General features: G+C 38.0%; 1 protein-coding gene across 1 annotated transcript; it reads left to right on the forward strand.

Moving 5' to 3' along the window:
* The first annotated feature begins 85 nt into the window (after nucleotides 1-85).
* On the forward strand, nucleotides 86-11,804 carry LOC112291853 (uncharacterized). The gene is made up of 3 exons (XM_024539767.1): nucleotides 86-1,978; nucleotides 10,524-11,504; nucleotides 11,667-11,804. The coding sequence occupies exons 1-3, from the start codon at nucleotides 86-88 to the stop codon at nucleotides 11,802-11,804; spliced, it is 3,012 nt and encodes a 1,003-aa protein (XP_024395535.1).
* Nucleotides 11,805-14,442: the final 2,638 nt, after the last annotated feature.

The raw sequence follows: 14,442 nt of genomic DNA on the forward strand, positions 1-14,442 counted from the left end.
TGAGCTTTATATAGGCACAACACCTAAATCTCGAGAGTTCCTTAAATCCATTCGAAAGTATAATCAAGCTTTTGCATTTACAAGTATGCGTAGTAAGTTTCAGTCTGGCCAAGTTGAAGGTAGAGGGGTATATACTTTTCGTGTGAACGGAGAGTTATGCCATCACATTGGAAATTTACAACCCGATTTAGACGAAGGTGCTAGATTTGCACAAATTTATTTCTTGGATGATGGTTTACAAACAAATCGTCGTATGGAGATTTTTGATGATCTTCATCGTGATGTTGTTAACAACATTCAAGAAGTTTTAGAATCCATAAATGCGTTGGTTCGTGGTTTTAAGTCTTCGCGTGATGTTCTTCAAAGGGGACAAAACATGGGACTTCGTATCTCCGGTGAGGTTCCTTTTGGTGAACATCCCCGTCGATATAATCGCCAAGTAGTTCCAGAAGTTACTGCTATTGTTCTTGACGAACAATACATGAATTTTGGTAGAGATATTATTCTTCACCAACGTGGTGGAGATTTAATACGAATAAAAGAAATTCATCCAGCTTACGATGCTTTATCCTATCCTTTGTTGTTTCGTGATGGACGATGTGGGTGGTCACCAACTTTTAAAGTAGATACTGGAGTGACTTTAAAGTCATATGTCCAATATTTGCTTCAAAAGCGCTCAGAATCTAATGTATTACATAAGGCTGGTAGATTATTCCAGCAATATGTAGTGGATCAGTATTTACGTGTAGAACATGAAAATTTGCTTTTCATTAGGCAACATCAAACTGAACTTCGTGTAGAGTGCTATCAAGGGGTCGTAGATGCTTTGCAGGAAGACAATGGAGCACGCATTGGGCGTCGCATTGTCTTACCTGCAACATTCATTGGTTCCCCCCGATACATGCAAAAACTCTTTCATGATAGTATGGTTTTGGTTAGAGTTTTAGGAAAACCCGATTTGTTTGTGACAATGACATGTAATCCGACCTGGCCTGAGATTCTTGATGAGCTTGAGCTAGGTCAAAATCCTCCTGATCGTCCAGATATTGTTGTGCGTGTTTTTGAGCTCAAGTTAAGAGCATTGATGGATGAGATTACGAAGAAGAATGTCATGGGAGAGACAATTGCTTTTTGTTACACTATTGAGTTTCAAAAACGTGGTCTTCCTCATGCACACATTCTTCTTTGGTTGAAAGACAAGGTCAATGACTGTGACCTTGTAGATAAGATAGTATGTGCGGAGATTCCTGATTTAGATAGACAACCGCAATTGTATGCCACGGTTGCCAAGCACATGATGCATGGACCATGTGGTATGGACAATCTCAATTGTCCATGCATGGAAGACGATAGATGTACAAAGAACTATCCGATGCAAGCTCGAGATACTACCGAGGTGGATGGTGATGGATATGTTTTGTACCGTCGTCGAAATCAAGGTCGATATATCAAGAAACGTGTACGTGGACAAATTTTCCGTTTAGACAATCGATGGGTTATGCCATACAATCCATATTTGATAGGTCGGTTTAATTGTCACATTAATGTGGAAATTTGCAGTTCTGTAAAAACTGTCAAATACCTCCACAAGTATATTTTTAAAGGTCCAGATCGTGGTGTTGTAGAAACAGATGAAGTGGTAGATGAGATTAAGGATTTCTTGGAGGGTCGTTATGTGGCTGCCCAAGAAGCATGTTGGAGGCTCTTTGGTTTTGAAACTAATAATAAGAGCCATAGTATTTGTCGTTTGCCTGTTCACCTTCCCGGTCAGCAATATGTTACTTTTAAGGAAGGAACATCTTTGCACTCGGTGATTGATCAAAATGCTGAGACTAAACTCACCAAGTTTTTTGAGCTTAATTGTCATATTCGTGCCTTAATTGCTTCTGGCAATCAAGGCAACCATATGCTTCTTCGTTACATGGATCTTCCACTCTATTACAAGTGGGATGTGAAGAATAACGTGTGGGAAAGAAGAGTACGTTGTCGTGTTGTAACACGAGTATACCTTGAAAATATAAAAAAAGGGGACTTTTATTAATATTCAGTTACCTCGAATATTGGGAGCAACAACCAACTCCAGTACAAATACTGAGTGGCCAGGTTCAGTCACCCCGTTACAGTCAGTCGGGGCATACTGAAATGCTCAGTTCGATTCCAATAACGGGAGTCAGCAAGAAGAGTAAGGACCAATTCACACGACGGGTGAGCCTGGTTCGAAGAGCCAATTGGATCCAATTTCGAGAATCCAATCCGGGTCCTCTTACCCAATATGAGACCTGAATTGGTCGGGTAACTCAATACAATCTAATTACGAAAAAATCCAGGTCTTACTACGGGCCTCAGCCAATCTGACGCGAAGGACCAATTTGATCCAATTACGGGAACATCCAGGTCTTACTACTGGACTCTTATCCAATATGAGACTTGAATTGGTCGGGCGACTCAATGTAGACCCAAGTACGAGGTTCGATTCTGTTTCAGGCTGTCCTATTCTCTGTGTCGTTTCAGGGAACGTTGTTTTCAGTAAATGGATTTCTTAAAGGTAAAAACGGAGGAGAAAGCTCTGACGGCGAGAGCCAATTTTGGATCCAAGCTTGACGGTGGGAGCCAATTCCAGATCTAAGATGGAAGATTGAAGAAATTCAGAGGATAAGGTTAGAGGAGAGATATAGTTTTGGGGGGGGAAGTTTTTGAGAGGGGATTAGAGAGAGCTAGCTTCATGCTTCGGGTCGGGGAAGAAAAGACAGAGAATTGGGTTTTTCTTCTTCATAGGGTTTTGGAAAGACTGAGGCAATCGTTGCTGAAGTCAATGTTGTAATGGTGAATCGGGATTTTTAATGAAGTGGATTTGATTACTCTTGACTGTTTTATGAAATCGAGTTACGTCTGTGATGAATATTTAAAAGGGTGTCTATAGGATTGAGTATGGGGAGTGAATGAAATTTATTGGGTTAATCTAACAAGACAGTCAGTGGATACAAGATCGTAAGTACAAAGCGGTATTGAAGATTAACAGTTTGGGTTGTTCGGGGTTCTCTGTAACGTCTAGAGACCTACCGGCTGGGACAAAAAAGGACTTTGACAAGCAGTCAAAGGACATCCGTATAGATTTATGGTATATTCTTGCAGTCGTGTATATTCCAACAGTCAAAAACTGATAGATTGCTTGACTATTGACGAATCTCCATACTACCTTCTACAGCCAGACGTCCAGCGCGTTCTCGAGCAGGAAAGCACGTAATACGAAAAAAGTGGTGAACCCAATGTGAAAGCTTGAGGTAGAAGGTATTGGATTTTGGTTGATTTTATCTTTATTTTATGGAAAATGAAAATAAAAATTTTGAAGGATTTTTGGGAGGAGTTTCTAGTGGGGAGTCTTCTAAAGGACAAGGTATGCACATGGATCTGTCTATTGCTAGTATGTTTCAAGCCTTCTCATTGTCAATGCAGCAACAACAAAGCAATGATCGAAAGGAAGCTTTGGCAACCAAAGCATTACAAGCAGTGGTCAATAAAATTGATCAATTTGATGGAAGGAACATTTCAAGGTACTTAAGATGTTATGTTCGTGAAATGGAATTAAATCAGGTTTCTGAGAAGAAAATGGTTGCACTATTTGGACTTGCCACGATACCGGAGATAAGAGACCACATTACATCGATTATGGATCGTTATGGGAATTCATGGGAGGATTTTTCACATGCATTGAAAGACGAATATTTCTTGGAAGATACTGATCGCGTTACTAAGAAGCTGTTTCTGGGATGGATTGAACGGCCCAATAAGAATTTGCAAGCAACAGAGCTACTAAGGGAATTTGAGAGGCAGTACTCTCAATTATCGAAGGTAGAAAAATTGACATTGGAGCCGAACAAAGTTGATCTATTTCTTCAAGCTGCTGATGGAGAATTGTAAGGAAAATTAGAACTCCTTCTTGAAGGCAAAGAAGAAGATGAAGGATTGACAACGAAGTGGAAGAACGTTGAAGATGCAGTGGGATTGCTTACAAAAAGAGAAAGGAGGAAGGATAGGAGCAATATTCAGAAAACAGTACAAGCACCCAAAGCTCCAATACGTACAACACCACCAACAATGCCTACAGTTCAACCTTCGACATCCTTATCAAAGAAAGCAGATATGGAGATGGAAGAAATTATACGAGGAATGCAAGATCTTCAAATCAAATTGGCAAGACTTGAAGAGAATACTTCTATAAATAATTCGAAGAATGTTTCAAAACAAGGATATGTACAAAGATGCATTTGGTGTGATGATGCTTCACACACTAGAAAAAATTGCAATGAATTTAATAATATGATACGGCAGGGAATTATTTACTGGAAAGATGGGAAGATAGCATTGAAAAATAGAGAGGATCTTCTTCAAACCAATTTTGGTAAGGGAGGAATGAGAGCATTGGTTCAAGATTACTTAAAAGGGCATGAAACAGTAGCACGAGAAAGTGCAAGTTATGGTGCTAGAGTAGATGATGAAATTGGTGGAAGTACGGAAACTAGTGAGTTTTGGGCTTCTGCCGTTTCTACAATGCAAGAAGGGAAATTACCTCGAGAAGCGTTATTGAGGACTGCAGCTACAATACGAGGTAGAACAGGTTGGGAGGATCCTGTTGAGTCTCTTTCAGTTCATGCATATATTGCTAAGAGCCAACATGAAGCTTTGATGGAAGAAAAGAGACGAGGAAATTTTGATGATACTAAAGAAGGAAATTCTTCTAAGAGGCAAACTCGAGGAGACAAGGCTCGGGAGGCAGCTTCATAAGAATTGCCTGTAAAGGATACCTCAGCATCATTGGGAGAAAAAACAAAGGAGACAAAAGATAAAGGCAAATCAATTGCTTATAAGCTACTTTCTGACATTGAAGCAGCAATAGATTTGAAAGGGGTGCTGGAAGAACGTATATTAAACGCTAAGGTGGAATTCACTTTGAAAGAAGTCTTGAGAATTGCAAAGAAGGAGTTTCATGATGTCATCATTGACAGCATTAAGCGAAAGAGGTAATTAATGGGTGAAACTAGAATGAGTCATGCTATTGATGCAAGAATAAATAAAGATGAAGAAGAGGTTGATATTGGTTATAAGCAACCAACAAATGAAAAGAATGGGTATAATCAACGAGTACGTTTCGAAGATTCTAGTGACAAGGAAATGGAAACTTTGAGCCATTATACTCGAAAGCATTGGGCAAGGGCAACTACTGAGGTATTGGTGAAAGTAGGAGATATAGAAGAACTAGTTGTTGCTTTAGTCGACCATGGTTCTGAAATAAATCTCATGTCTAAAGATCTTTATAAGAAGCAAAAATGGCCAATTGACATGGAACATGGATGGGCAATACGAGCAGCTAATAACACACGGGGCGAATTATATGGAGCTTGTCTAGATGTCAAAATTCGGATTGGGGATGTTGCGACGGAGCAACATTTCTTCGTTCAAGTTACAACGTCTTATTCGTTGATTTTAGGACAACCTTATATTACGGCAACACTGATGGAAACAAAAGTACTTGACGATGGTTCTGTTTATACAAGGGTACGTAGCAAGGATGGGAGGAAAGCTGTACAATTTCTAACAGTACCTCCTAACCATGAACGGAATCGAGATAGGTTGAGGGAGAAACCATTGCCAAAGATTGTTGAAGGATTTAAGGATTTTGGGGAGGTACCACTGTAAAGCGAGATTATGGAGGTACAAAAGAGGAGGTACTCTCGCGAGATGAAGGTGCCTTTGATGCGAGTTTTATTGGTATATTGGAGAATGGAAATATTATGTATAAGAAAGTTGAAGATTTTAAAAGAAAAGAAAGAAAAAGATTATATGATATTGAAGGACAGTTACGCAAGATAGGTACATTGCAAGATGATGAGAGGATTTTGGGTGTTTATGAAGAAAATGGGCTGGAAGATTCATTGGAATTGATTACATCTATTGGGTTAGGGGATAATGATAAGATTGTTGAGATTCATTCGAGAGAGGTTTATACCATGCTTGAATCTTTTCAAGCACCAGAAGTCACAGTAGAGACGAGATATAAAACGGCAGATAAGAAGGTAAAGCCTGTTGCCGGACCATTACCAGAGGATTCTAAAGAACAAATGGGAGAAGCATCAAAAGAAGCAAGTTTAAGAGATCCAATGAGTATTGGACATCAGTTTACTAAAGAGACTTTTGAAGAATTAAAGATTGGTTCTGATGGTTCTTTATTGCCAGAAGAAATTACTTGCTTCAAAAAGATGTTGGCTAAACAAGGTAGATCGTTTGCCTTCGAATCTCATGAAATTGGGTGTGTGGATCCAAATATTATAACACCTATGGTTATCTTCACTGTACCGCATGTACCTTGGAATCTAAGACCGATTCCAGTACCGAGGATTCATTTATCTAAATTGGTGGAACTATTAAAAAAAAGTTAAAGATGAAAATATTGGAACCTTCATTTGCGCCGTATTCTAGTCGATGGTTTACGGTACCTAAGAAGAATGGGTCACTACGGTTTATTCAATATATGCAACCGGTGAATGCAGTAACTGTTAGGAATGCTGGAATTGGGCCTATTGTGGATGAATTTGCTGAGGCGTTTGCTGGAAGGGCGATCTATTCAATGGGTGATTTGTATTCAGGTTATGATCAATTTCAACTTGCCGAAGGAAGTATAGATATGACAACGATGAGGGCACTGCTTGGATTGGTTAGAATGTGCACTCTTCCTCAAGGCGCGACCAACTCAGTTGCGCATATGATGAATGAGATGAATAAGGTATTGAGAGATTTTATTCCGGAAAAGACTATGCCTTTTCTGGATGATGTTCCTATAAAAGGGTGAAGAGAAGGAGACAAGGATGAAACTTTAGATACGAGGGGGTGTCGCAGATATGTTGTTGATCATATACAAGATTGTGAAAAGATTTTAACTCGGCTTGGAGATGTTCATCTTACATTATCGGGTATGAAGTCCGTATTTGGAGTATGAGAGGTTGTGATTGTTGGACATTTATGTGGATCTTACGGAAGAAAACCAGATCCGACTAAAGTTGATGTAATTGGAAGGATGAAAGTGGAGTGTGATTCTTTAACAGAGGTTCGCAGGTTTTTGGGTGCATGTGTATTTTATCGAATCTGGATCCCTCATTTTGCTCACATAGCGGATCCATTATATGAACTGCTACGCAAGGGTTACCGATTTAAATGGAAAGAAAGGCATATTCAGGCAATATAAAGATTGAAGAAATTATTGATGTCACCTCCAATATTGAGGAAGGTTGATTATAAGTGCAACAGACCAGTGATTCTTACTGTGGAGGCTAGTCCAATTGCCATTGGATGGGCTGTGGGTCAAGATGATTCAAATGGGAGTAGATTTGCAGTTCGATTTGGGGCTAAAGTTTTAAGTATTCGTTAGCGTGCATATTCGCAAGTCAAAAGAGAACTTTGGGGAGTCGTTTCGGCTATGAAAGCTGAAAAAGACTATTTGATTGGGACAGTAGTAGTAATTGAAACAGATTGCTTGGCATTGCTTGGAATGATTATTAACTGTTCAACGCTAGATATTGCGATGTTGAGATGAATTGCTTATATTAAGTCACTAAATCCAGAATTTAAGCATATTATTGGAAAAGAAAATTTAGTAGCAGACATGCTATCTCGAGCAAGATACGAGAGGGAGGACAAAATGGTTGAAGACATTGATGACGTCGAATTGAAATTCTATTCAATATCAAATCTCAACAGAGAAGACAAGCTATTTCTTGAAGAATCTTATGAAGGAGAATTATTGGATATTGGTCATTACTTGAATACCTTGACTAAGCAGAAAAATTGGTCTACAGAAAAATTCAAACAAATAAGAAAAAAAGCATATGGATTTTTACTTCGAGATGGATTCTTATGGAAGAGACCGAAGAAAGGAATTGGGATACCACAGCAAGTGATAGGCAAAAAAGAAGAAAGACTAAAATTATAAAAAGAGTTTCATGATAGTTTATGGGCAGGGCATAGAGGAATCTGGGCTACTTTTGCTAAACTCAAGGAACGATATTGGTGGAAAAATATGTATCGAGATGTGCTCTCATTTGTAGAGTCATGTGAAATCTGTCAATCGTATTTTAATATCCGACATCGAGATGGTCTTCATCCTACGTATCCTCTGGCTATTTATTTTAAATGGGTTATTGATTTGGTTATTATGCCGGTTAGGTTATGGCAGATGAGATATTTGGTTTTAGCTCGAGAAGATTTATCAAATCAAGTAGAAGGAAGAGCATTGAGGACAAAATCTACAGAGGGGATTTGTAGGTTTTTGCTTGAAGATGTCATTTGCCGCTACGGATGCATAGGAAAAATCACTGCAGATCGTGGAGAATTAAATGCACAAGAAGTTCGTAAGTTCTTTGAAAGATGTGGAGTTAAACTATCAATGACTACTGCTTATAATCCAGAAGGGAATGCAAAAAGCGAACGCGGTCACCCACCGATTATGAAAGTGTTGGTTAAAGCTTGTAATGGAAAAGTTAAAGAGTGGCCACGGCTTTTGTCATTTGCATTATGGGCTGATCGAACAACACATAGTTCGGTGGTAGGATATTTGCCAGTAGAACTTATGACAGGTCAAAAACCAATTATGCCGATTGAAGAAAAGGTACTAACTTGGAGTATGCTACCATGGAAAGATGGATTGACAAGAAAAGAACTTCTGGCTATTAGGATTCAACAATTGGAGCAAAGAACGGAAGATGTCCAAATAGCATTGGAAAGGTTAAAAAGAGCTAGGTTACAAAATAAGGCACGATTCGATAAGCAACATCGATTGAGACCAAAAGCAATCGAGGAAGGTGACTAGGTACTTGTTTATGACAATAGTCTGGATAATCAACATAGTACTTTGCGAAAATTTTGAAAACGTTGGTTTGGACCATATGTGGTAACAACAGTTCATGATAATGCGACTTACTCGTTATGGGAGTTAGATGGTACAAAATTGAAAATACCAATTGCAGGGAAGCGAGTAAAAATATTTAAACGAAGACATGCAGAGATGAATATGGAAGACCTTAATGTAGGTATAGAGATTCCGCAGCAAAAAGATGAAAGTGATTTGGATAATGAAGGTGACAAAGATGAACTGGAAAAAGACGTAGAGGATATATTCTGAATCAAACCACAATTGGATAAATTGGTGCATACCGGAGGATGCACAGGTTCAGAGGGGGTGGATGTCGTGTTGTAACACGAGTATACCTTGAAAATATAAAGAAAGGGGACTTTTATTAATATTCAGTTATCTCGAATATTGGGAGCAACGACTAACTCCAGTGCAAATATTGAGTGGCCAGGTTCTGTCACCCCATTACAGTCAGTCGTGGCATACTGAAATGCTCTGTTCGATTCCAATAACGGGAGTCAGCAAGAAGAGTAAGGACCAATTCACACGACAGGTGAGCCTGGTTCGAAGAGCCAATTGGATCCAATTTCGAGAATCCAATCCGGGTCCTCTTACCCAATATGAGACCTGAATTGGCCGGGTAACTCAATACAGTCTAATTACGGAAAAATCCAGGTCTTACTACGGGCCTCAGCCAATCTGACGTGAAGGACCAATTTGATCCAATTACGGGAACATTCATGTCTTACTACTGGACTCTTATCCAATATGAGACTTGAATTGGTCGGGCGACTCAATGTAGACCCAAGTACGAGGTTCGATTCTGTTTCAGGCTGTCCTATTCTCTGTGTCGTTTCAGGGAACGTTGTTTTCAGTAAATGGATTTCTTAAAGGTAAAAACGGAGGAGAAAGCTCTGACGGCGAGAGCCAATTTTGGATCCAAGCTTGACGGTGGGAGCCAATTCCAGATCTAAGATGGAAGATTGAAGAAATTCAGAGGATAAGGTTAGAGGAGAGATATAGTTTTGGGGGGGGAAGTTTTTGAGAGGGGATTAGAGAGAGCTAGCTTCATGCTTCGGGTCGGGGAAGAAAAGACAGAGAATTGGGTTTTTCTTCTTCATAGGGTTTTGGAAAGACTGAGGCAATCGTTGCTGAAGTCAATGTTGTAATGGTGAATCGGGATTTTTAATGAAGTGGATTTGATTACTCTTGACTGTTTTATGAAATCGAGTTACGTCTGTGATGAATATTTAAAAGGGTGTCTATAGGATTGAGTATGGGGAGTGAATGAAATTTATTGGGTTAATCTAACAAGACAGTCAGTGGATACAAGATCGTAAGTACAAAGCGGTATTGAAGATTAACAGTTTGGGTTGTTCGGGGTTCTCTGTAACGTCTAGAGACCTACCGGCTGGGACAAAAAAGGACTTTGACAAGCAGTCAAAGGACATCCGTATAGATTTATGGTGTATTCTTGCAGTCGTGTATATTCCAACAGTCAAAAACTGATAGATTGCTTGACTATTGACGAATCTCCATACTACCTTCTACAGCCAGACGTTTGGCACGTTCTCGAGCAAGAAAGCACGTAATACGACAACGTAAGATAAAAGTTTTTGGTCAGATAAACATGGTTCCCATTGGTACCGAAGTATTTTACTTGCGTTTGTTGTTGACTCATGTCGAGGCACCAACTTCATTTGAGGACCTTCTTTGTTTTCATGATATAGTGCATCCAATGTACAAGGCCGCTTGTATTGCAAGAAGACTTTTACAAGATGATTTTGAATGGAAAAATTCTCTGCAAGAGGCAACTGTCATTGCGTTGCCTAAACAAGTTCGGTGGTTGTTTGCAACACTTCTTGTGTTTGGACAACTGCTAGATCCTCTTAGCTTACTAAAGACACATCTTGATGCTATGTCTGATGATTGGTGCAATGATCAAAATCGCTATTGCAAAGCAATTTTGTCCATTGAAGAATATTTGTCATCATCAGACAAACATCTTACAGATTTTTTTAATAATGAAGAATTGAATGAGTTTGGTTATTCAAACATTGTTGATGTTGGCGGTGATTCCAATGACAATATTGATTTTGATAACCAAAACACTACTTTTCTAGAGGAGGATGTAGGTAGGCTCAACGAAGAACAATACATTGTTTTTAATGCGGTGACCAGTGCCGTTTTAAATTCTGATTTTCCAGATCGGCTTTTCTTTTTAGATGGTCCTGGTGGTACAAGTAAGACCTTTTTGTATAACACCATATTGGGTTATTTTCGTGGTCGTAATGTCAAGTGTATGGCAATGGCAACAAGTGGAATTACCGCATGCTTTTTGAATGAAGGGCGAACGGCACATTCAGCTCTTGCTATTCCTTTACAGTTGCACGATGCATCAATTTGTAACATTAGTGCCCAGTCTACATTAGGTCAAAGCTTACGTGAAGTACAATTGATTGTACTTGATGAAGCTTGTGCTAGGCATCGTTTTATGTTTGAAGCTATAGATAGATCATTGCGAGATATACGCAATATAGATAGTCCAAATGGTGGTGTTGTAGTATTATATGGCGGTGATTTTCGCCAAACTTTGCCTGTAGTTGTACGTGGGGGTCACAAGCAAACTGTTCAAGCTTGCTTGCGACATTCATACCTATTTCCACTAATGCAACATTTTCATTTGACCACTAACATGCGTTTCCAAAGTCAACCAAACTTTCAATGATTTTTGTTAGATATTGGTGACGGCAAAACCGGTCCAAAGGTAGATTTACCGCTAGGATTAGTTGCTCTTGGAAATTCTTTTGATGGTCTCATTGATGCTATTTTTGATGATCCGGTTGATTTTTCTGAGCGCGTCATTTTGGCTGTACGGAATGATGATGTCCAAGAAATCAACTGAAAAATCACCGATCATATACCTGGTGATGTACATCAATGTTTTAGTGCTGATTTTGTTCACGAGAATGATGAACATGTCCATCATTACTCAATAGAGTTTTTGAATTCTTTACAATTGAGCGGTTTGCCTCCTCACCAATTAAGTCTTAAATGTGGCCAATATTTGATGTTGCTAAGGAACTTGAATCTGGCAAAAGGTTTGTGCAATGGTAGTTGTTTGCGTCTTTAGCAAGTGTCTTCCAGTGTGTTGTTATGTGAAATTGTAGAAGGACGCTAACGTAGCCAAGAGGTATTGATTCCTAGAATCACACATCATTGCAACGATAGCCGCTTGCCATTCACACTTTCCCGGAGACAATTTCCTGTCACTGGTGCTTTTGCCATGACAACAACAAATCGCAGGGCCAATCATATGATCGAGTTGGCATTTATCTTTGCAATGAAGTATTTAGCCATGGTCAATTATATGTGGCATTGTCTTGTGGTAGACATCCTGCAAACATTAAGGTTGCCAATGACAACAATGAAGCCGTGGGAACGGCTAAAAACATTGTTTATCATGAGGTTTTTACATGGCATTGTCATATAAATTCCTATATATATTTACACCTGAATCAGGTGGATGAAAAAGTTAAGAGTTTGTTTCAAACTCTGCATGTTTAGGATTCATGCATACTTTGGCGACGTCCCCTTCCATCCAATTGCATTCTTTTGGTGTTCAATTATGTTTTCTCAATTGAGACAACTTACCATTCAATTGAAGAAGGTTATATCTTGAATTTCACTATTCAATGAATGGATATTTTCCAATGCATGCATCTTTAGATGCATTTTATTTCTAAAATTTATTACTCTATTCTATTACATTACATTCTTAAAATTCATGCTTAGGTCATGAAGACATATTTATATATGTAGATTGTTGTTACCTTCCTTTTAAACTATTTTGTAATATAAAAACTACATTAAAATGGTTGGACTAATGCGTTGCAAAGTAAGCGCCAACCGCTAGTTGAACTCAAAAAAATTAAGAACTATTCAGCAACTGCTACATGACTACTACTGCTTCTTTGTACATGCAGTTGCTGGGTCCAAATAATCAACATCATTTGTCTACACGTCATGTGACAATGGATGAAAAGAACTCCTGCTTAGTGTAGTTAATCCTGTACGAACCCAACCCCAATTCCACATAACGATATTCACCCAACTCCCTAGCGATTACGAAGTGGTTCTTAGATGATACTCGCAAAACTTGAACATTCTTCTTAAAGCAATGAATAGATGCAATAGGAAACAGAGGGAGGTACCTGGTTGAACTCTCTTGCTTGTGGAAGCATGTCAAGGCCTCTGGTCCAATCAAGAACTAGCAGCACCTCCTGGATAAACAATCATTTTAAAACAATTAGTATGACACCTTAGCTACACAAGATGTTTTCTAAAGCAATCACAGCATACTGCTCTTTCCTTTCTGTACAACTATTGATCAGAGATTTTGAATGAAATAACGATGAGATTAGAAGGTTCATAAAACTAATGCAGGTTTATAACACTTGCAAGCAAGATGTTCAACAAGCTTCTTTGAGAGGTACTTAGCATCCTGTGGACTTAAAATCCAAGAATCTTATGTCATATTATCTCTCATTATTAAACGAATAGAATTGTGATTTAAAAAAAATCATCAATTGTTTTCTGAGAAGGAAAAGCAATTTGAATCCATTGGTATAAATATCCATTTAAATATATGTACTTATACCTCTAATAGTATAGTATGTTTTTATTGAAGTATTGATATACATTAATAGAAGATTTTTCAATTATCAAATTGATCCAAAATTTGTTGAATCCTTAATTACAACATGACTAATTAATAAATTTTATTACAATATTTATATACTTGTGAAAGAATAGAATAGAAACTAACTGTCAATTTTGGATCTCAATCTTAAATTATTTGTTTGTGTAAAAATAAGAACAATAAAAACTAATATACCTTGATTTGTCATAGTTATTTCAATATGCCGAATTGTCCTTCAAAAGTTTATATACTATCTTCCTTGCCATTTTGAGACCAAAATGAGATATGAGTAACATCAAGCCGAAGTGAATTCAATGTGTAGAATAGCAGGTTGATATTTAATATAATTTTCCTCTCATTTATGTATATAATTGTAAAAAATGCTTACGTTGATATATTATGGTGATGAGCTTTGACATTACATGGATAAAATTAGATTATTTGCTTGAGTGTCTATTAACAAATTAGGCAAATTTATAGATATTCCTCTTGATAATTGACTAGAAAAAGAAGGATTTGTTCTAAATATAAGATGAAAATATGAAAGTTGGATGGATATCATTCGTTGCTAATAAAAGGTACCAAAAGCCTAGGCAAGGGCATTTCTAATGTCTTAATTAAATGTTGAATAAGTCACAACTTTTGTTACATATAATAAGTGACATTCAATACTCTTCTTCCAAAAATGGGACTCAATTCTCTACTAAAACAAGACCTCACATATATCTTAAAGCTAGAATCTTATCTTTAAAGAGAAGTTTCATAAAGATGTCTGCTACCATCTATTCCATGGGACAATATTCTAAATCAATTTGTCCTTTTTGCACACATTGTCTTGTAA

This window comes from Physcomitrium patens, chromosome 14 (assembly GCF_059467195.1).
Source record: "Physcomitrium patens ecotype Gransden chromosome 14, ASM5946719v1, whole genome shotgun sequence".
Taxonomy (NCBI): Eukaryota; Viridiplantae; Streptophyta; class Bryopsida; order Funariales; family Funariaceae; genus Physcomitrium; species Physcomitrium patens.